Raw genomic sequence first — 24,493 nt, 5'->3', positions numbered from 1 at the left:
ACACACACACACACACACACACAGAGCGACTGAACATCTGATTTACTGACCGATCGGTGACTATATAGACTTGAATGGTCTTCCATTCACTGCCAGCAGAGGATTGTTTAGTGTACCAGTCATTGTTTGTGGAGCAGTATTTGAACTGTGACACCTTTAAGACCAATTCATGTCAAATTAATTGAATGAACCAATTAGCACAGAGTGCCGCGCTATGAGGTGTACTGGTTTACAGGTTCACTGACAGGTTGACTAATTGGCGGGGTTGGAAACGTTTCTTTTGAAATACACTGTGTTAAGGATTATTGAATACCGCTAAATACAATCATTTTGATTATTTAAGTAATGTAACTAAATTACATGATATTTTTGTAATTATTTAATTCTGAATATAAAATCAGGCAATTTCTCAGTACAGCACATAATGACAGGACCACCCAAAGACGTTGTTTACTGTCAATCGGTCATAATGGTTGTTTGATTGATTGATGGATTGATTGAATACTTTAAAATTAAATGTAAACAGCACGAGTATAAAGATAACACAAAAAAAATGTCCTGTTGACTTGTTTCCATCGTGGTCCTATATAAATTGTCATCTTTTGATATCAAACACGGTACCAAATCAAAACCAACAGAGTAGGCATTCCTGTCTACCTTCACTGTACCTTTCCTTTACTGATCCCCAGAGGGAAATAACACTTTCTAAAGCTTAATTTATAATCCCATCGCACAACGGTGTCGCTTACCCACCCTGAAGTCTTTTCCCTGACCTTTGACCCTTTGAAGAAGCAAAAGGAAAGTGGCCTAAACAAAGCACTGGCTTGAAAACCTTTTGGTGCCCGAGGCAAGTCAAAATGTCAACTCACACCTGCATTCGTACAACTCACACCTGTATTCGTAGTGAAAAAAGCTCACGTACAAGCAATTATGAGGCCCCAAAGCAAAGCTACATTTGGATTACCCTCCCCACACACACACACACACACACACACACACACACACACACACACACACACACACACACACACACACACACACACACACACACACACACACACAAACCCTCCACTCGTGAAGAGTGTGCCAGAACCTACCCTACCCTACTTTAAAGGGCTAGGACACTTTGATAGAAGGTTTGGGTTGTGTAGTAAGTTAGCCATGATGTAACTCCAAAGGTGGGAAAGAAATCAAAAATAATTGCTGTATTGACAAAATATGCTCCTCCTCAATGACTTAGCTGAGAGTTGAACTTACTGTAGATGAAAGGACTGTAGGTGGGTGATATTTGGCACTCGCCCCCGATTGTCGGTCAGAACAAATACACAGGACCACCTTGGTACAGTTGACTACTGTACTTGACTTCGACTTTACTGACTCTTAGTGACGGTATGGTCTGAAATACAAAACGAACACAACAAACACACCTGTTCACAATCATAAAAAGCAACACTGTACAAAACTAACAAATTAACACATAAACAATGACACAAAACAGAATTACTAAAGAACAGAAGCACAAAACACACAACATAAAGTACTTACTTATCAGGAATGACACACACTTGCACAGTGGTCTTTACTGGAGGCAAACTAAACTAAAATGACACACTGGGGTTCATCAACCTGAAAACAATAAATTAAGATTGCCGTGGGCAGCCTGTTGAACTGGACTGGTTCAACAGGCTGGTTGTGCAAATTAACTGTACATGATTAAAACACATGAGTAAACATCATTGACAACACCTGTGTAAATGTACAGCAATGTTGATTTTAAGATCCGGATCCGGACCCGGATCCAGTCCGCAAAAAAAATCACTGACTGTACAGACGAAACGTTGTTCACTTTTGGTTGAAATATTTAAAAAGACGGGAGAGCAGCCTAATGTGTGCGGACATTCCCTTTTCCTTCACTTGATCATTTTTGGTTCCAGCACTGTGTTTAAAGAAACTGTGGGGATGTGCATATTCTACCTTATTTTCACAATCGCTTACTTCCCACCCCAATAATAAAAAAAAAAAAACAGTATATATCTGACCATGAAAAAGTTTGATACATTTCCGCCCCTTTGCCTGGAGGCTTCATACAATGGACCGGCCGCGAAAGAGACACTTTAAAGATTTGTTATTGATCGTATCGCTGATCTTCGGTCAGTGCTTTCTCTCACTGCCCTAAACCCTCCCATTCCCCTGTGCCCTGTCACTGCCACTCTCATACATTTTGAACCGGTTTCTTTATCCACACTCACCGATGTGGTCATGCACCTGAGGCCTACAAACTGACTGCATTCCATGTCAGCTTTTTAAGGAAGTCTTTGATGCTGTTGGCCCAAGTGTGTTACTGATAATTAATTCCTCCCTTCTCCATGGTTGTGTCCCTGCCGCCCTGAAACATGCGGTTGTCCATCCCATCCTAAAAAAAGAAGAATCTTGAGGCCCATCTCTCAACTTCCATTTCTCTCCAAAGCCTTGGAGAGAGTTATTTACACCCAGCTACAGTCATTCCTACTCACAAACGGCCTACATGAAAAGTTTCAGTCTGGCTTCAAACCTGGCCACATGAACTTAATCTGCTCAGAGTTTTTAATGATTTGCTTTTAACTGCTGATTCTGGTAGCTCCTCAGTCCTGATCCTCCTGGATCGGCATTTGACACTGTAAATCATGACATTTTATTATCACAACTAGAACATCATGTAGGTATCTCCGGCACTGCCCTGTTAGTTTTTCTGTCCAACTAGATGATTTTTCATCTCCCTCGGCCCCCCTCATGTCTGGGGTCCCCCAAGACTCTATCCTTGGCCCCATTCTGTTTCTTTTATACATGTTGCCACTAGGGTCAATTTTCACCGAATGCAATATTAATTTCCATTGCTACGCCGACGATGTCCAAATCTACCTTGCCCTCATTACCAATGCCCATAACTCACTTCAACGCCTACAGGACTGTTTGGACGACTTTAAAATCTGGATGGACACACACTTCTTAAACCTCAACAAAAATAAAATAGAAGTTATGTTTTTTGGCCATGACACTGCTCCATCCACCAATAATACCCTGGGTTCCCTCAGCTCAAACATCTGTTCCTCCGTCAAAACCCTTGGCGTCACCTTTGACAGTACCTTCACCTTCAACCAACATATAAGCTCCGTTTTAAAAGCAGTTTCTTTCAATTGCGACTGTTAGCCATGGTTAAACCCTATCTCCCACCTAAGCAGCTGGAGATGGCAATCCATGTTTTTTTATCTCCCAGACTGGATTATTGCAACTCCCTATACTCCGGTATTAACCAGTCCTCACTCAGGCGCCTGCAGCTGGTGGAAAACGCGGCTGCCCGCCTCCTCACTGGCACAAACAAGCGAGAGCACAAAACCCCAATTTTAGCTGCTCTGCACTGGCTCCCTGTCAATTTCAGAATAGATAGACCGCGCCTTTGCTGCTGCCGCTCCTAGGCTTTGGAACAGCCAGCTGCCCTTCTATATTAGAAGTGCTAATTCTACTGAGGCTTTTTAAATCCCTTCTTAAAACACACTTTTATTCTTTAGCTTTTAATCACACTTAAGTTTATGTCTTGATCTGCTTGTTGTATGTGATGTGTGACTTTGTTGTTGTTACACTTGCATACTTTCCTGTTGATGTTTTTTGTCTAACCCTGTACAGCACTTTGGTCAATTTCGATTGCTGTAAATGTGCTTTATAAATCGATTTTTTAAACATTCCATCAATGAGCGAGCTGTCAAACCAGTGCTGTTTTGTCCGAGTATGGGGGGTAGAGTGGAGGAGGGCAGCGCTTAGCGAATGGTCCATTTGTTTGCTGGTTCACTAAGACCACCCCTGCTTGCGGCTATATTTTGAATTGTAATTATTTCATTGTATAACGTCTAACTTGGCCTACGCACATGTAATCAGTTACTTCCCAACCATGCTGACTGTTTACCAGTTAACTAAACAGTGTAACTAAACAGTGTAACTGTTTACCAACTGTTGTCTGTCTGTCTGTCTGTCTGTCTGTCTGTCTGTCTGTCTGTCTGTCTGACACGTCTTGTTAGATGTCTGTTTGACTGGCTGTCTGTCTAATCTGACATGACTTGCATCTTAAAGGGGCTTTAAAACTTTAATAGCGGTTCCTACTTTGGATGAGTGACAATCATTAGTGGTTTTTCATATCAAACGGCAGACTCCTCCATACCTGACTGACTTCTAAAGACACACACACACACACACACACACACACACACAAGCGGCACGTACACGCGCACGCACGCTTCCGGAGCCTCGGGGAAGGAAGCCGCGGTGCTGCTCCTCCAAGGTCTCATTGATGCGGTTTAGGGTTGAAAGAACCTGTTTCCTATTTATCAAAGAAATAAATAGGTTTCAAAGTAGTCTGTCCCTCCGTCTCTGTCTCTCTCCCCTCACTCCCTCTCCCTCTCTCTCTCCTCTGTGGGGTGCTTTGATCAACAGTAAAACATCCGTTCTTTACCTTCTAAACACACGTTTTCAAAGCGTCAGTTGCAGCGGGTGGATGAAGATTAGATGATGAGGGTTTAAGGGAGCCTCCTCGGCTGGGTGGGTGGGCGAGGCTCGCAGCAAGATATAAGAGGAGGACCCAGAGCACAAACCTCTAGTAACTCTCTCACACAGTCAGTGATGCAAATAGACCTATTATTTAAACACAATAGATGAATAGGGATTTATAACATCTTATCATAGGAGCCTATTTATTGGTCATAGCTGTTTTGTAAATTCTTAGAAATACAAGAATAGCTCAATTGTTTTTTGTTTTGTTTTTTCTGGAAGAAGGACAAAATATTAAACAGGTGTTGATTCTGGAAGTACATACTAAACGCTAAGGAAAGGAACGTAACGGTATTAGTCTACATCTGATACCTTATATAGGTTTTCAGATTGATCATTAATGATGTGGACCCCTGTAGTTCTCCTCCTCGCCTGCTCTCTATGTGTGATCACCTGTCTGGAGTCCAACGTCATCCGCTCCTCCAAGGAAGTTGATGTGGAGGAACCGCAGCAACAGGTGAGTCCAGATAGCCTATACCTCTCCAACTTTGATCTGAGATGGATTTCTACAGGGTAAATATTGTCTCATAGCATAATTCCCTTAGTAATTGTTTTTGTCAAATTGACATTTCTGCTTAACTCTACTCACCTACCACTGCTGCTTCATTGTGCCTTTGTTGCCTATGTCCTCAGCCAGAATGCTTGTTACATTCCAAAATCACTTCTGCATAAGTCATTTGTAAGTCAACGTTTTGACTTAGGCAGACATTTTTGAATGTAACAAGCACTCTGATAGGCTGAGGACAAGGGCAATAAGGCAGGGTGAATCAGCAGTGTTATAGGCAGATATAAATAAAGGCAGATGATGAACATGACTTAGGTAAAATGTGTTGTTTTTTTCCTCACGATTGCCTAAGTCAACTTGATGACCTAGGCAGATAGTGATTTCTTCTTTTCTGAAAACCTTAAAAATATGGCAGTTATGCTATGAGGCTAAAGATAATATCTTGTTATGTCAATGTATGAGTTTGTCTTTTATATAACTCTCTCTGATGCCAGAGGTTCTGTTGCTGCCAAGTAATTGCTCAAGTAATGAACGTTTTCAGGGTCATGCGCTACATCCTACTGGAAGGGATGGATACGATTCTGAATAGAATCATTATAATAGGCCTGTAAACTTTATCTCTAACCACTGAACTATCTCTCTCTCTCTCTCTCTCTCTCTCTCTCTCTCTGGGATAGCAGGTTACATTTTGGTATTATTTTGTCCATTAGGCTGTAGCCTATTTATTCTAATATCTGATGTGTGGTTTTGTGCTGAACATGAACTTGACTCTATTTTGTTGGTTATTTCCTAAATCCAGAGGGTCCATAGCAAAAATATGTGAATATAGCGTTACAATCATTTTAACCACTTTGAGCATATATTATACTTTGGCTATTCAAAAATAGCAGGTATACAAGTTCGTAGCTTGTAGATCTGCTATTTTTGAAAAACGTGAAAATGTGTGCAAATCTTTGAATATAATATTTTAAAGCGAACATTTTAAACTAAAATCTTTGCTTCTGGAGGTCCCTGGCACAAAAGGCTTTCAGGTGGAGGGTCCGTGGTCAAATATATACATCGATTTGGGGGTCCTTGGCACTAGAAAGTTGGAGAACTGCTATACAGCATGCTCTCGCTAGCATCTTCCTGGATGGAGGCTGTGATGTTCTAGATTAGAATAGATAAATAGACCGTTGTTGATCCCACAGGGGAAACTCAGTTGTCATGGTAGTACATCAGTTACCTAAAGCTTGAGAAAATTATTTTTTATCATTATTTTATATCTCACTAGAAGAGTGTCCTAAAATGTACTTATAAATCCAAGTATTTATTCTGTCATTTTATGTCCTTTATTCATTTATTGTATTTCCTTTCTTCTTTCTCTGTTTTCTGGTATTTTGTTTATGCTACTGTACGCTGTTCGATCATTGTTTCTCTATCTCTATCTACTGTATTAAACGATAAATCTAGAAAAAGTGTCCCTGAGCAAGACTTAACCACTAACTTCCCCCACTGCTCCTAATAGTTAGGATGGCTAAATACAGAGGACAAATTTGCAAATGTACAGTGGCAAAAACAGCAATAACAACAACATACAAAGCTCCTATTTTTCCTCTAAGTACCTGTATGTAGATATGCATGTAATATACAGTATTGTGTACAATATATACATTCTATATTGGGATGGGGCTATTACATTTAAGAAAAACTCAAAGCTTTTTGTTTGTACACTGACGATCCTTCATATTTTCAAATGTTGGAGTCTTTCCAAATCTTCAAATCAAAAGTGTGAGTCAATCGAAACATCTTCACTGTGGCCAGAGTTCTCAAAAAATGTTGTTTTCAGGGAACATGTGGCGTGTGGACACTGGACAAACATATGAAAAGCTATGTTTTAAAAAAATACCCACGTGAGTGTGGACATGATCTCTATTGTAAACTTTAAACAGATATTAACGTCATGTTTCTGTCAACAGACTCCCTCCCACGGTGAGGCGGTATTGGACGGGGGCGTGGTGCGTAGCTCTGTGAACGCACGGCGAAGGACTGAAGAAAACTCTAACAGACGTTCAGCGCCCTGCAGCACACCTGACTGTAGCAACGTGGTCAGTATGATAGATCTATCTATCTATCTATCTATCTATCTATCTATCTATCTATCCATATCTATATTATCAGTATCTATCTATGGATTTACCTATTGTATCTATGGTATTTATCTATCAGAGGGATGGATGCAGTAACCGGGCCCAGAGAAGAGGGTCATCACAGGACAGACACACAGACAGACAGCGACACAGAGACAGACAGACAGATGGAGAGAGAGACAGGCTGACAGAGGATGTTGCCGAGGGCAACAGGACAAAAGGTGGGTAAACCAAACTGATTTACAGAGAGAAAGGATTGTTTACCTGTACTGATAGCTACTGGTAACCTACCACCTATTGAGTGGCGTAGTAGGTTATTTTCTTTAGAGCAAGACTGATATATCGGTTTAGCCGATATATTACCTTTTTATGATATCGGTCGATCAGAATTTATATTGCATTTTGACAAAATGACGGTCAAAACATCGGTACTTGGTGGTCGAGGACAGTAGTTCCCAAACGGTGGTTTAGCTCAAGACCCAAAAGAGAAATTAGATGTTTGCCCGGGACCCAAACTAGTGAAAATAGCAGATCTACAAGCGTTGCTTTGCGCCATGTTGTGAGCTTATTTTTTTTATTCTATTTATGAAATGCTTGGTGGAATTGTTTTTAATTGATGAATGTTTTTTTTTTACTTTTTAAAATCTTTTTAAATTATATATATATATTATATATTTATTCATTTATGTAGGAAATGAAAAAAGGGGGATATTTACTCGCGACCCATAAAAAAGTGGGAAACAGTGGTCTAGGACTCTCCAAAGGCCTAAAAAGGTTCTTCCACACTATCTTCTATATATCCAATAACACTGATGATTTCTGTCTGTGTGCCGTGCAGCTCAAGAGATGGCCAGCTGCGTGCGTTCGGGCGACTGTGACGTCGGCCTGTGCTGCGTTCGCTACCTGACCGGCAAGCGCTGCCAGAAGATCCCCACGGAGGGAGACGCCTGTCTGCTCAGAGGCCGATCCAAGCTCAGACGCAACCTGGAGCGCTGCGACTGCGCACAGGGACTCACCTGCAGCTCCACCAGCCGGGCGGAGCTCGGCAAGGCCAAGGGCCAAGGGGTGTGCACGCCCCGGCAGCGGCAGAGGAAAACCAGGCACTCTGGGAAGAAGAGGAGGACGGAGGGGGAGAGGGGAGGAGGACAGTGCTGATCATAGACATATAAAGGTAGACGCCTCCTCCGCCTCTGGGGCGTCTGTATCACGGCCGCCATATTAAAGGGGCACGCTTCCTGACTATTGGCCAATCACAGCGCGTCTTTTCCGAGACTTGTCAGAATCTAGTTGTATAGAAATGTATATATTTTTATACAACTAGATTCTGACAAGTCCCGTAAAAGACGTGCTGTGATTGGCCAGGAGTCAAGAAGCGTGCCCCCTCTAATATGGCGGCCGCGATACAGGTCGCTCCAATGAACTGCAGCGGGCCAATGAGGTATCTAGGTTTCTATATCTATGGTGCTGATGGGATGGACAGGCAAGAGATGGACTGGTCAATGTGACTGTGTGGACTGACCTGGGGGGTACGGGTTTCATAAACTGATGCTGTTGTCCTCCAGAGAGAGACGCGTAAATGTCTCACGTGGCATGAGAAACGGACGTTGAGTAAAACAGGTGGTGGTTCAGTTGGTAAGGTAAACTGTGTAATTTTTAGCCTATTTTATTTATAGATATATAAAACTATTTAAGCCATCATTTCCCTCTTATCGGCCACTGTTGTACTATTGTGCTGGCGTGTTTCCCTGCGGGAAGACGCATCCCCTCTGGCTGTATTTTTGGTTTTGTTCCATCGTTTATGTTGACATCCCTGTGCAGGGACGCCTCCGTCTCTTAATTGATCCCTTTGAACTTCAAAGGGGTTGTGTACTGAGTTGATTGATTGGGCCATGAAAGGGTCAAATTAGTTTTGTGCTCATTAGTGCTCTCTCTAATCAATTCATGCATCAAAGACAGCCGTCACTTTGATGTCTGTCAGAGGGGGAGGGGGAGGAGTGTGTTTGTACACACAGACCAGAAATCTTACATAGTCGAGCTTTAACTGTAACTTTAAACAATCTGTCTTCTGATCTAGACTTAAGCTTTGCCGTAATGAACGCACGTGTTACTGTGACCAGGCGTGTTAATGTGACGATAACAGGTGATAGTACCGTGACATTAAAATATAACTAGTGTTCAGCTGAGTAAGTAAGCTGTTATGGGTGCGAGTTCCTGTAACATGAATAAATTACTCTGTAACACATATTTGACATTTTAAATGCATTATTTAGTTTTACTGTGATGTACATACAAGGTGGTGTTACTGTGTACATGCCAGGTGCTACTGTTATACAACTTGTGTACCAAACTAGCCTCCTATAACTGTGACACGTGTGCTATGCTAACTCCATTAATTTTATTTTTTTAGATAAGTTCAAACTATTTAAATAAACATTGTCTATTGTTAATCTAATATTAAATGTACATTTAATCTGTGTAGTATCGACGTTGAACTCATAAGTCAAAATTCCACCACAGACAAAAGCCTAATTTATTGTAAGTATAGCTGCCATTTTTGGAGGACTAATGAGAGATTGTAATGTTATATCACTTAAGAGGGAAACAAGCATTAACTGCTCAAAAAGCTTTTGAGCCAATGAAAAATAAAGCCATGACATATTTCAATATGTTTTAATTTGTCTACAATAACCCTCTCTGTACATATTGTGTATATTTGTGTAAATCCTGTATTTTTCTCTCTATTCTTTCTAACTTGTTTAATAACTGTACATTGTAATGATGCAATTAAACAGCAATCCATTACACAAATTGTGTGGTATCCAGTGTTGCCATGTCCAAAGCGACTTAGGGCTTCCTTTTCTGTAAAGTTGCTTGTAAATATTGGTGGTTGTGGGTTGCGTTTTTTGGGGGGCTTGTTTCTAAAGTGTAATTGCTTAACTATTTAAAACCAGTGGTTGTCAAATATTTTCATGTCATGGACCCCCAAGTTCATGTATTTGTCCCTCCCTAACCCCCATCTGAAAGGGTTTTGTGTCAGGGGGGAGGGCTGTACCAGATTTGTGTTACTTAGAATGTTTTAAAAACATTCCAAATATTCCACCTTTTAGTTGCTTCTTTTGGCCTTGTTTTCCTAGAACTGGTTGCTTATTTATTTCTCTCAAAAACCTGTCAACACTGGTATCCTGCAGAGTGAAAATGACATCAACAGCCCAGGTAACATGAACACGAATGTATTATTTACTGAAGACACCGGTCAACAGTTCTCATCAGCAGAGTAATAAAGTATGGAGTGTCTCTTCTTAACCACAGGAAATGTAATCAGGTTGACGTTAGTACCATTCAGTGGTGGAAAGTAACTAAGTACATTTACTCAAGTACTATACCTGAGTACAATTTTGAGATATTTTTACTTAACTGAGTATTTCCAATCTACAAGCTCACAACGGGTCAGCTCATGTGACGCGTTGTGAGCTTGTAGATTTGCTATTTTAAAAGGATTTTTAATCAATATTATACATATGATACCTCATGAAACAGGACATTCTGCATAATGAGTATTTACTTTTGGTACTTGAAGTATATTTTGATGCCATTACTTTTGTACTTTTACTCAAGTACATTTTGATTACCAGACTTTATCTTGCAACAGAGCGGTAATGATACTTATCCACCACTGGTACCATTCTCCATCATACAGACGACCTTTGTAGTTATAAGGTTGAGTCTGGCGCCCTCTGGTGGGAATACTACATCAGTGCTTCCCCACTTCCTCTGACTAGCTGGAAGGTTTTCCACGGCATTACAGCAGTGGTTCTCAAACTTTTTCATGTCAAGGACCCCAAATTGACACTTATTAGCCCGCGGACCCCCATTTCAAAAGATATGCCAGGGACCCCCATAAGAGAAGATTTTTTACGGCTCTAGCAGTGATTCTCAACCATTTTAATTTCAAGGACCCCCAGTTTGACATGCATTAGGGCTACAGACCCCCATTTAATGGCATTTCTATCTCTTGGACCCCAATTTATATTGTAAAATCTATGTTAATGTAACTCTCAGAGTTACAGACCCATAAGGGTCCATTTGGTTCCTAATCTATCATTTAGCTGGGGACCCCCTGGAACTCCCTCAAGGACCCCTGGGGGTCCCCGGACCCCACTTTGAGAACCAATGCATTAGACCACTTCAGCCTATTTTATTCTTCATTTGAAATGCATCACATCACGCATTGTGAGCTTGTAGATCTGCCATATTTGAAATATTCATCTATGACATGCCCAAAATACATATTTGAGTGGTTACCATATATATATTTTTTAAAGAGTACCGGAAAGTGATGTTCTAGTACAGTATAGTCTGAATTAGCTTTGTTTATGGGCTGAAAGAGTCATTTGTCAACTGTTCCACCTTACATTGTAAGTCAATGAGGGGCACATTTTGGAGGATCAATTTCTTATCAATGGAGCAATCATTTATTTCTTGCCCACCTTTGGAGTGGCAACTACACAACTCAAACCTTTACTAAAGTGTTCTAGCCCTTTAATACTGCTTTTGTCTCATTAACATTTGAGGGGAAATGCTGATACATCTACACCGTTTTCAGTGAGTGGAGTCTACCTACCAATATATTAATTGCAGGCCTATTCACCTGCAGACTCAAGCTCACAATACAAACTGTTGTCTTCTGTATGAACTAAGTTATTTATTTGGTTACCATGAAAACACTGCAGGTTAAACACAGAATACTGCTGGTTTAGTGGCTAGACTGGCTACTCATGCGACAGATTATATAAATAGGATTACAGGCTAATAGCAGATTATGAGACGGAGCATCTGTTCCTGATTGCTCTCATAGGGATGCGTTTCATTAAAACCTGTGTTGTTAGTGGGTTGGTTGAATTAACAAATGATTTCTTTGGCACCACATTAATGCGTGACTTGTAATCTGTATACCCTGAAGGAGGAAGAGCTGCCGAATGGTTCGTTTTCATTCCTCTGTGTCCAAAGTAAAATATAGGCACTTTAGCTACCAGTGTGTGCGGTCACCTTTATGTCTCTCGAAGGCGTCATTTGGGTACTTCTGCCATGGGCCAACACCAGTGGTGGAAGTACACATTTTTTTAACTTACTAAAGTATGACCATGTGGAAATACTGTTTAAAGTATAAGTCCGGTATTCAAAATGTATTAAGAGTAAAAATAATCGCATCAAAATATAAAGTACCAAAGGTTAGAGTACTCTATGCAACATATCCCATTGCACAAAGCATCAGTCTGAATAAAGATTATATCTTTTGAAAATAGCAGATCTACATGCTCAGCTTATAGATCTGACATTTGAAAATAGCCAGCATATATAGGGGTGCAAGTGGCTAATTTATGTTTAGTAACAATCTATAACTAAACATTTTCTAATGGGCGTAAAAGTACAATATTTTCCTCCGAGATGTAGTGGGGTAGAAGTAAAGTATTGAAATGTTAATACTGAAGTAAAAATAACTACATTTTACTCAAGTACAGTACATTAATGAGTTACTTGCACCACTACAAGGACTTTAGTGTGTGTAGCATTCCTGTTCACAGATTATAGGCTTAACATAGTGAGCCTTTCCTGCACACTACTGTACCGTTGGGCATGAACACTAAACTTGTTACTTTATCAGCTAATTACTTTAAAAACACAGCATTTTGGAAGTGGTACCATTAATGCCATTCAGACCAATACCCAGTTTATATCATTTAGTTTGACGTGTTGCTAGCCAAAATAAATCAGTGGCTTACAGTTGTGCCATGGTGTCTAAATTAAGCCAGCTAGACCAACTAAATTCTATATTAAAGCGCCACCAAAATGTCTGTTAGAATGTCAGCCAAGTCTACAAGTAAACTATGGAGGACAAGACGACAAACACAAGATTTCAGTCTTCAAGGAATCAAATTCCTTTTATTTTTATTTTTATCATTAATTATTTGACTTAACAAAAAACCGTCGGGACTTTTTGAAAAACAAAAAGTAATGCAAAAGAAACTTATAAGGCAAAGTCACAAATGCAGCAACATGGAGGTGGGGGTGGGGTGGTCAATCAACAGACAGGAACAGGAATGTTGAATGAAGGCAGGAGGGGCTAGTGAGGGTAGGGTGGGTGGAGTTAGCAGGATTCGAGGTGAAGTGGGCGTGTTCAGAGTTGTCCGCAGTCGGTGACAGTGATCTTTTCCTTTGTCTTCCCGCTCTGGGAGCCGTAGGTCTCGACCTTCCTCACCACATCGAGCCCCTCCACCACCTGACCGAACACCACGTGCTTCCCATCCAACCTGGAGGACGAAACGGGCAACACTTTCAATCTGGGGTCCATTTAGGCACGTCTTAACGATTTTTTTTTTAATAGCAGATCTAAAAGCTCACAATGCATCACGTTTTGAGCTTGTACACTGACAAATTTCCCGATTTGTCTATCAAAGTGTAAAGGGCTTAAACCATTAAGACCCAAGACAGATTCTACAAAGGCCTTCTAAATCAGTAGTTTAAGCTTCTGTGCCAAGGATGCCCAAAATGATGTGCATTTGGCAGACCCCCCCCCCCACCTGAAAATGTTTTGAGCCAAGGGACTACCAGAAGAGGATTTAGTGTTAAAATTCTAAAACTTTCAAACACTGTAAGATTTTTCAAAAAGGGTAGATGTACAAGCCCCGCAGTGCTGCACCCCTCCCCCCAGTAGTTCCATACAGGTTGACATTAGACATTAGACTCACCAGGAGGTCTTTTCGGTACAGATGAAGAACTGTGATCCGTTGGTGTTTGGTCCAGCGTTGGCCATTGACAGGATGCCAGGGCCGGTGTGAGTCAGATTGAAGTTCTCGTCAGCAAACTTGCTCCCGTAGATGGACTTGCCTCCGGTTCCATTGTGGTGGGTGAAGTCGCCACCCTGCAGGGATACACAGGACAGATTAACAGGTGCTCTTATATACACACACACACACACACACACACACACACACACACACACACACACACACACCATTTCAAACATTACATTTGACATTGCGGCTGGATATGCAATGACCTGCATGGAATCAATGTTAAAAAGCAACCAAGTTATGTCTACCGTAGTTGTTAGAATGCCATTTGTAACACCAATGCAACTCCTTGCAACTGCCATTGGGGATAATGGTTGCAAGTAGTTGCAACTGGTTGCATTGGTGCGGTCTGGCCTTTACATGTGGTAACATTTTTGAACGGCATTAGCAATCTTGCCAAGAAAGCCCATTGCCCACAATGTACATAATGTATGTTATAGCATCTACAGGGTGTTCTTGATATACACCCCTATTTGACATCACCTTCACAACCAAGTGGCGACAAGTTGTCACTTTAATCAAATGGCTGTAAAAGAAAACATCTTTTATACTCTCAAAACGTGCTTCGTTTTTTGCAAAAATCGTCTGGTGCCTCTGGAATCTACGTAAAGCACAATGGGTTGGCAATGGAAAACAAAATGCTGTAAAACACTAAGAAATATACTGGAGGTTGGGCTTTAAGACTGGGACAGACAATTCAGATGCATTATGCTGGAATGTTTACAGTTAAGAACCATAAAGACCTGGAACGCATCTGTGTCACTTTAGATTTTTGGCAGTGCCGCGCTATGAGCTTGTAGATCTGCTATTTTTGTAAAATCTTCAAAAAAAGTTTTGATTTTCAAAAAACTGTTAGGATTTAGAAAACATTTTTAAGAATCGCCTCAGGTCTTAATGGTTAAGAACCAAACACTGATGATTCTCACACATACAAATCACACGCCTGTACCACAACATCGTTTCATCTCACCTGGCACATGAACTGGGGGATGACACGGTGGAAGATCGAGCCCTTGTAGCCGAAGCCCTTCTCCCCGGTGCACAGGGCACGGAAGTTGTCAGCTGTCCTGGGAACCACATCGGAGCGCAGCTGCAAAAATAATAATATAACACATCCATTTTTTAAAAAAGAGAAGCTTTTGTTGACACATAAGATGAATGCCGCCAAATTCACTTGGTTAGATTAAAAATACACAAGATAAACCTGAGTCACAGCTTTAGTAAGGCTGCAATTCAACTTTGCTTATGGCACTGAAGACAATTCCTTCAAGAATTTACAGCATCCAACTCATTACCATTCTTGAGACAGTTGTTAATCCCCACATAGTGAACTTCAGTGTGAACTCTAGTTCAGCATTTGGCTGCCATTCCCTCGATGGCTCTGAGCCAACATTAGTTACTGGTTGCACTGCACTTTGCTCTGAGGGGGGACATTACTTAATATTCCATCACCACCCCCCTGTACCAGGCCTATTGCTGGCCAAGATGAATAAACATTGCAGTAATGCATATGGTCCGCTTCGACTCAAGTTTTAAAATGTTGCCTTAAACTAATTTGTGTAAAAAAAAGTATGCCTCAATTGTGCAATTTGACATATGGCCTTGCTGTTGCAATGACTGTCATGCACAAGTTAAAAACTTACTAATGGGCAGAAATGCTGTGATCTAAATTCTAAGCTTAACATTTTTGCCTGTAAAGAAAAATCTCCAAAAATAGGGATGCCAGGTTGAATGTAGTTTACTGAATAGCATGATTTAAAGGGAGAGGGGGGGGTGTCTCAGTGACTGAGCTCACTAAACATTGTAGTCGGGAGGGGGGGGGGGGGGGTCTACAGAAATGCTTTACATGCAGAGATTAAATGCAATATGCTCAAGAGCTTCAATGCAACACTGAATGGTGGATGTGTGTGCGTGCTGCTGTGTGTGCACACACACACACACACTGCAGTGACGCCACCACACAAGCATGAAGTAATGAAATTCTATAGGGAGACTCCAAGAGAGAAACCACAACCGACTGATACACACACCCAGCCAGGGCTTAGAGCAGTGGTTCTCAACCAGTGGGTCGGGACCATCAGGGGGGGTCCCCAGATGGCAGTGAAGTGACAATTGAAGGACTTTTTAATACCAAGAAAGAAAAAACATTACTGCATCAAAAGTAAACAAACGACTATAAAACTGGTCAAACATTGGCCAAATAATATAAGACAGAGGAAAAGGTTTACAGCCACTGAGAGAGCACCATTCACATGAAAAACCACCTCTGTCTGTCTTCTCTAAATGAGACAAATACACACTTCTGTCTTATCTAAATGAAACGACAACTAAAACAAGACTGTAAAAAGGAGGAGATTAAACTGCTATAAAAACTGGTCAAACATTGGCCAAATAATATAAGATGGAGGCAAAAATATGCATCTGTGGAACCAAAATGTAATGCCTCAACTAAAGGCCTTTACTCCTACAATTCTAAGTGCTTGTCATGGTGGGTGGGGGTCCCCTGTTCAAATTAGATTTTTGGTGGGTCGCGGCCTGACAAGGTTGAGAATCACTGGCTTTAAAAAGGGGCTACTATGACACTCCTAGAATTCACTACTCATAAAAAAGCCACGCAGCTCTGATTACCTCCTACATCCGCAGTGCGATTGATTTCCTGGTGGTGGTGGTTAGGCTTTAATGTGTGTGTTGTCCGTACACGCTGTACCACCAGGAATGTGTGCGTTTTTTTTTTGCTGAGCCAATACGTCCCATAAATTAACCAACGTCACACACGTGAGAATAGAAAAAGCCTCACATTCATTTAGTACCGCAGTGAATCCCATGCCCGGGTATCGACAAAATGGCTGGACCTCCCTGCCATCACGCTAACCCTACCAGTCAGCTCAGTTTAAGGCTGAAGTAGTATACGTCTTATTGCATGTACAGTTATACTTTCGTTTTCCCATGTGTTAAGTACTGTAATAAGGTACTCTTGGCTGCTTATCATTATGTTTTTGAATGGGGCCTGCGGATGTAAATTAGCATCTTTGTATTTACATTGCATCAATATGTATATTTTTCATGGATATGCGACATCCCGTCAGAATAAAAACACTAAAGAAAAGGTGCGCCCAAGTATAATCAAGTGACAGGGCGGAAGGAACCGACATATGCCAGTTTAGATACTAGGGCGCATCTCTTATGCAATGAAGAGGCGCTGCCGTCAATTCAACGATACGTTGCGTGCGAATTTAGCACGTTAGCATTAGCACAATCTGCACTTCTCGCTTCTCTGCAGAAAAAGTCAAGTGAAAACCCTCCACCTCCTCCACCCTTCCCTTCCTCCTCATGGAACCTTCCAGACCATCGGTTCTCCTCCCCTCCCGTTTCCATTAGGAGTAACACAACCCGGCACAACGTTGGCTAACATACTGCTTAACTAACACCTTAAATGACAGTCATGGCTTGCACAAGGAAGACGTGAAAAAGCGGCCTTTTAAATGATTTTAAAACAACATTTAAAAGAGTAATTTCAGCGAGTAGTTTTCCTCTGACGGTTGCACTCGAGCCCCCCCCCCCCCCCCCCAGGCCGTGTCGCGAGACACACAATGCAACAAAAGCGCGGCCTGCACGCGCCTTCATGCGCGTCCCTGAAGTCCATTCATTCACAACCAAAGTCCAGTTAACCCGTTATAAAAAAACAAAACATTAATTTGTATAAAACATAGTAATACAAGCTGGACAATGGAAGCGAACAAACGTTTGCGACGCGTCGCCTCCCTTCACTTGTCGGCAAGCGACAAACACACGAGCGACGCGCACGTGGTTGGTTGGTTGGTTCCTTCTTTCAAAGAGACACGACAGGCGGCTCGTGACAGCTAGCATCACAGCTAACGGAAAAAAACCGTTAAAAACAAGGCGACACGACACAGTCGTGGACTCAGAACACGCATTATGGTATTAAAAACTGTACAAAGTTACATATAATAAAAAAGCACCGAACCAAATGAGGTTCAATCATGCAATGCAGCGGTTTTATATTAGACAGGAAAACTAACGGTTAGCTTAAAAAAAGGCGAACTAACCGGCGGCTACAGGCAGTGTGAACGCCTTGTTCCACCGCCACCATACATCCACACTACCCTAACCCCCTCTACCGGCTCTTACCTCCATGATGATGCGGCCCACGGGCTGGCTGCCGGCGCTGATGTCGAAGAACACTCTGGGTAGGGCCATGTTGTTCGTCTGGTGGTGTGTGTGTGGATGGAGGTTTGTTGGTTTGGGACGCGTTTTCCGGCGAGCAGACGAAACACCTTTGACCACAGGGAACCGAAAAAGATGGTGGAGCGTCGATCGATTTTATATAACACGCCGGTGGGCGGTGTCCGAGCGAGGGCAGGGCGAATGGCAGCGCACTAGAGCGCAGGGGCGTCTGATTGACGCGGGGCCCGGGCGAATCGCCGGCCGCTGCAGCGGACTGCTCCCCCCCCTCTGACGCCAGACATGCCCCCTATGAGGGTGGGTTTGGTCTGAGACACGTCCTGGTCCTGTGCCCGCGTGGTGTTGTAGGGCCGGGCGGGGGCTACCTACCACGGGACATTTAAAGTTGCCTATCCAGATTTTTTTTTTTACTCAAGTAAAAGTACTATCACAATATAAAAATGCTCTTAGAAACAAAAGTCCTGTATTAAAAATGTTACCTGAGAAAAAGTACACAAGTATTGGTATCAAAATATACTTAAAGTAGCAAAGTAAAAGTAAGCCTACCAAAAACATATATTTGTTGTGAAAATAAGTTTTGAACTCAGCTATAATGATGAAATAAAAGTATAAAATAGGGCTAGAGTCGTTAAAGTGTGTTTCTTTTATGCCAATACTTGTAAGTAACTAGTTAACTATAGATGTCAAATAATAAAGTAAAAAACACTAATTTGCCTCTGTGAGATGCACTGGAGTGTAGAAAAAATGGAAATACTCAAGAAGTAAAAGTATCTCAATATTTGACTGACTCAGTACAATTCTTTGTACTCAGTACTAGTGGGTAAATGTACTTAAATTTACTCAACAGCACACACAGCATACCGCCGTGCCACGGCAGGCACCGCCCGCTCGGCGCACCAAGCGAGGTGAACCCGAGCTCAGTCGTGCCCGAAACAGCGCGCGCCATGGTTAATTGACAGCTGTGTCTTCCAAACAGCGCGCGCGGGCGGGAAATGAGGCAATTCCGCATCGCGCGCCGCAATCAGGGCGCGGTCCATGTGTCCGCAGTGAGAAGAGAACAGAGAGGAAAAGTTTCCCTCGAAAGAGAATTATTTGATAGAAAAGTACAGAATGTTCAGTTCATATTTATCCACACACGAACCATGAATACATGTATAACCAGCCAGGCGTATTTTTTGTTTTGAATATATAACTCTTAACTTAGTAAAAGCATGAACCTAAATATGGTTTATGTATTAACTTGAATATTTACAGAACTTCTCTCTGAGGACAGTAAACCCATCCATCTATGTCAGACTATGATTGGTATTGCCATTATGATATAGTAAGCCCAATGTAGCCCATACTGTACAGGCCTACTGTAAGTTGGTGCTTTGATATGGTGCAAAGCAAGGGCAAGTTGGATCAAGCAAGAGTGTGTGTGTGTGTGTGTGTGTGTGTGTATGTGTGTGTGTGTGTGTGTGTGTGTGTGTGTGTGTGAGAGAGTTTGTTTTGTGTTTTGGGTGTGGTTGATTAAGCCTTCAGCAGGTGTTGTGACATTCCTTTCTATCACATTGCTTTGTGCTGATTTGAATGAATTCCTGAACAGCCCGTCACAATAATACATTCACATTTTACAAACTAGGTTAGTGATTATAAACCTTATAGCTATAAGTAGGTCTCTATAAACCAAACGAGTCAAAAACATATGTTCTTATGAGAACCATCTTAGTGGTTATACACCTATATGTTATTCAATATTCAAGTATATGTTGATGTGTATTATTGTGTTATGTTTATGCTGTTGATGAATTGAATACAACATAGGAACACAATAGAAACAAGTCCCCAGGACATTTTTGTGTTATCCTTTTAGCATAAATGTCTGACTGTACCACATGTGTTGTTTACATTTCTGACTAATACATTAATCAATCAAAAAATAACCATCAGTCATGTAAACATTATTAATCATTGAAATCCTGTATGCTGACGTTCCCAACAGCATCCCTCAGTGAGGCTTGCCGTTTTATAAATGTCTTTATTATTTTGCAGTGTATCTTAACACTTCATGTTTGAAAGACTGGGATCAAATTCAAAGTGATCAATTCAAACCAATGTGATTACCAGTAAGTTTGTTCCTTTGTGAGACACCAGTTTTCCTGTAAAACACTTTATCTACTGTTGGTGGGATCCACAGACACATGATAAAACATTTATTACAAACTCAAGTGAAGTTAATTTTTCTCAGTTCTAGAACAAACTTTTCCTTCTCGCCATCTGTCTTATCTTCTGTTTATTAAATTAAAAAGGTTATTATCATTGTTACTGAATCATACTGATTGACAATGGACATTTTTCAAAAGCCCCCAGCTGTTCAGCGGGACACAGAGAAAATTACATCACAACCGTTTGGACTGCAATCAATGTACAACATAGAATTTCAGGATGAGGATGATGATGATGATGATCATTAATAACTTACAGTGGCTGTGGTTTCTGAGGTGTCTAAAAGGTCAGGGTTATGAGGGCCAGCACTGACTGCTGCAGCTGATACACGCTAGCCTAGTAAACCATCCTGGTCGCGGAATTCACATTCCATGTGAAATAAATGTCATGTGAAATGTGAAATCCGCGGCCGGGATGGTTTGCCAGGCTAGATACACGCAGCATTTCCCATAACTGTTATCCAACAGGATTTGATCCTAAATTCATCTTTTTAAAAACTCCATCCCATTGCGTCCCATTGCGTAAATGTTTGGGGCTGTGGCTGTTTCACAAGACAGTCAGGGCCTGTGCTTCTGTAGTACGGCTCTGAGACGGGGAGAGTGACAAAGGCAGACAATGATTTATCAATAAATGCTTCCGGAGGAGGATTCTTGATCGAGCTGGAGGGACTGCGTCAGCAATGTGTGGACACGTGGAGAACGACTGGTCCGAAAGGCGGAGGTGGAACTAGGTCGTCGGTCAGTCGATCGGTCACACCCTCCAAAAGCCCTGTAACCAGCATCACTCACCAAGCCCTGGAGGCCGGATGCCAAGACAAGCGACCATACTTGGAAAAGGACAGAACTCAAGGGACGTGCCGGATACGTTTGGGGACACAGGGGGACGCGGCCATTTCAATTCATTTCCTATGGAAGTCACATGGTTTTCAAGTGTCCTGCCCCTCCTCCCCTTCCCCCTCCCCTGCGGCATGTTGGACTATAGACATATAAAGGTAGACGCCTCCTCCGACTCTGAGGCGTCTGCATCTCGGGCGCCATTTTGGAGAAGGCAAGCTTCCTGACTACTGGCCAATCACAGCGCGTCTTTTCCGGGACTTGGCAGAATCTAGTTGTATAAATATATAACAGGATATTTTTATACAACTAGATTCTGACAAGTCCCGGAAAAGACACTCCAATGAACTGCAGAGGCCAATGAGGTATCTACCTAGGTTTCTATATCTATGTGTCGGACGCTTGAAAACCATGCGACTTCCATAGGAAATTAATTGAAATGGCCGTGTCCCCCCCTTCTCCCCCCCAACGTATCCGGCATGTTGCCGCTCGTGAATGTGTGAGTGCGGCTGAGGTCGTCCGTCATCAATACGTTTCCCTAGGTCCAATGGGCTTAAAGAACGAAAACCGTCTTATCTAGTTGGGTTCTTCAATCCTACCCTCAGTCCTAGTCCTGCTGGTTTTCCATCCTACCAGGAAGTATTTTGCATTCACCTGGTTGGAGACTTAGAAGACCAGCAGTACTAGAGGTCCCCGAGGACCAGGGGTTTTAAGAGTGTCTTGTCCCATGCTTTGTTATTGCTGGCAACCGATCCAAAAACCGACCCACACAGACATCTGCAAAAAGGTAGTTTGTCGTTCTGACAGGGAATGACGATGAAGGATCAAATAGATTTTTGTCTCAGAGATAATAAAAAAAACAGGAAAAAAAACATTCAAATAAAGTTACCATCAACTTCATTACATCAAAGATTCTCATATTTAAAACTTTTTTTCCTCATTATTGTCGTTTTTGCCCTCTCTGTCCATCCGTCCATCCAGCGCAGGGCAGGAGGTGGAGGTCGAGTGTGAGTCACAGGAAACACCCATTTTTGGACGGTGCAGAGAGTTCATATTTCTACAGGAAGTCTTTTCTACCCACAATTCATGGTAGGATTTTTTTTTCTGTGGGTATGTAAGCATATACAGGGTGTGTATGTATGTGTGCGTGTGTCACTGGGTTGTGTGTGTGTGTGTGTGTGTGTGTTGTGTGTTTGCACTTGTATATCAGGTGTCTGTGCACGACTAACCGACTAGTCAAGTAACCGTTGACTGTCCTGCTAGTCCGTAATAAAAAATACTAGTTGGTTAACCTAAATCGTACAAACTGCTATAATTTCACGTTTTTTTTTTCTGAACGATGCTGAGCAGTTTTGTAACAAGCACATCTGAAAGAAATGGCCATATGTTCTAAAATATCAAACTGCCTGATCACATCTTCTATAAATGGGCTTGTTACAGTAATATGTTAATAGAGAGTCCTTAATGTCACCCCAAGATGCTGTTTTCCAGTGCACAAGAGGTACTTTTGTTCCCTACTTAAGAGGCAGCATTTACTGCCCTCGACAGCTCCACGGACTTCGAGATGTTTTACAAAACAAAAAAGAAAAACTAACAAAGACAATCACACAAAAACAAAAGGACATGAGCTAAATTAATCTATTTCACGGCATTAGGTTTAAAATAATGTTAAAAGCATGTTTAAAGCATGCGTTTAAGGTATGATCCCAGAAGAGATTTAGATCATAAAAATGTTAAAATCTTCCATCAATCATGTCTGGACTCTCTCTGCTCGTCTTGTCTGACCAAAATGTCATCATGATCAGTGCATCATAAAATCTTTCAAATACATTTTCTTATAATAATAATTAACTATATAATAAGGCCCTTTTGAAACATCTTGAATAGCTTTGCTGCACACTAGACACCGTAGCTGCTGGATAGCTTTTATCAAGCATAAAACTTAGTTTTCAGAGTCTTTCTATTTTTAGACTAGTCGGTTAGTCGACGTTGGTCAGGTTAGATTAGTCGACTATAAAATTAGTCGAAATTCCTCTCCGTACTGTGTATATATAGGCGTGTGTGTGTGTGTGTGTGTGTGTGTGTGTGTGTGTATTGTTTGCGTATGTCTGTGCATGAATGTGTATCAGTTAGCAGGCTCTTTCTCGTGTGTGTGTGTGTGTGTGTGTGTGTGTGTGTGTGTGTGTGTGTGTGTGTGTGTGTGTGTGTGTGTGTGTGTGTGTGTGTGTGTGTGTGAGCGTGTCTATTTAGTTGTTCTCAAACAAGGACAGCAGGTCATCGTTGTTGTTGCTAGGGAGATCAGGGGGTCCAAGGTACGACAGCAACTCATCTGGGTTGGTCAACTCTGGAAGCAACTACACACACACACACACACACACACAATTATAATAAACATTTACTAGATATCATCTCTATGTTGTAGTAGTAGTTATTATTTTTAAATCATCAATATTACTATTATTATTATATTTTAACTCACATCTAGAGCAGCTTCTGGAACATCTCCCCCTGGCCCCCCCAAACTGAAGGAGTTGTCGCCTTGGAGACGAGGATTCTGGTTGCCTCGCTGCATCATCTGGTTGCCTGGGTTATTGCCCCCCATCTGGGAATTGCCATGGAGACCCTGCTGCTGCTGTTGCTGCTGGGAGAGTGATGCACCATGGGAAGTGGGGTCCAAGCGACCTGGCATCTACAGGAGAAGATGGTGATAGGAGATGATAAGATTAGGGATGCGCCGATACGGAAATTCTTGGACGATACCGATGTTTAACCCATTTAGACCGGGAAAGAAGCTATGCAATTTTTTGATTTCCTTGGCTATTTAAAAAAAGTAGCAGATGTACAAGCTCATGAGCTTGTAAATCTGCCTTTTTTTTGTTGAAAAATCGTGAAAATGTGTGCAAATCTTTAAATATATAGATTTTTAAAGCGAACATTTGTAAAATATTTTGTTCCAGGGACCTCCAGAAAGAAGCAAAGATTTGAGTTAAAAATCCTGGCTTAAAAAATATATATATAATCAAAGATTTGCACACATTTTCACGATTTTGGCACACATTTACACATTCACGGCTTGTATATCTACTATTTTTGAATAGCCCAAAGAAATCTAAAAATGACACACAGATGCGTCCCCGGATTGAATGGGTTAAAATATCAATATAAAATATAATATCAATGTAGTTACAA

The 24,493-nt window shown here is 41.6% G+C and overlaps 3 protein-coding genes across 4 annotated transcripts in view; 1 reads left to right on the top strand and 2 right to left on the bottom strand.

The window, feature by feature from the left end:
* Positions 1-4,642: 4,642 nt before the first annotated feature.
* Positions 4,643-9,990, top strand: LOC311044336 (uncharacterized protein). The gene is made up of 4 exons (XM_084055836.1): positions 4,643-5,032; positions 7,039-7,167; positions 7,289-7,430; positions 8,048-9,990. Exons 1-4 carry the CDS (start codon positions 4,916-4,918, stop codon positions 8,362-8,364), a joined length of 705 nt encoding a protein of 234 aa, XP_083911962.1. The 5' UTR covers positions 4,643-4,915; the 3' UTR covers positions 8,365-9,990.
* A 3,131-nt stretch (positions 9,991-13,121) lies between these two features.
* ppiaa (peptidylprolyl isomerase Aa (cyclophilin A)) lies at positions 13,122-18,393 on the bottom strand. Its single transcript, XM_084055648.1, has 4 exons — positions 18,210-18,393; positions 15,031-15,150; positions 13,956-14,128; positions 13,122-13,517 (listed from the first exon to the last, which is right to left on the bottom strand). The coding sequence occupies exons 1-4, from the start codon at positions 18,276-18,278 to the stop codon at positions 13,385-13,387; spliced, it is 495 nt and encodes a 164-aa protein (XP_083911774.1). The 5' UTR covers positions 18,279-18,393; the 3' UTR covers positions 13,122-13,384.
* Positions 18,394-20,521: 2,128 nt separating this feature from the next.
* The window catches only part of zmiz2 (zinc finger, MIZ-type containing 2), a 43,843-nt gene continuing 39,871 nt past the window's right edge, over positions 20,522-24,493 (bottom strand). For both annotated transcript variants that reach the window (XM_084056200.1, XM_084056201.1), the window contains exons 20-21: positions 23,784-23,993; positions 20,522-23,658 (exon numbers count right to left, since the gene is read on the bottom strand). In XM_084056200.1, coding sequence (XP_083912326.1) covers positions 23,551-23,658; positions 23,784-23,993 — 318 coding nt within the window. In that variant the 3' untranslated portion in view covers positions 20,522-23,550. The remainder of the gene's footprint in view (positions 23,659-23,783; positions 23,994-24,493) is intronic.

This window comes from Gymnoscopelus microlampas (genome assembly GCF_963454915.1).
Source record: "Gymnoscopelus microlampas genome assembly, chromosome: 4".
NCBI lineage: Eukaryota > Metazoa > Chordata > Actinopteri > Myctophiformes > Myctophidae > Gymnoscopelus > Gymnoscopelus microlampas.
The sequence above is the reverse complement of the archived record's forward strand: the minus strand, read 5'-3'. Positions and strand labels throughout refer to the sequence as shown.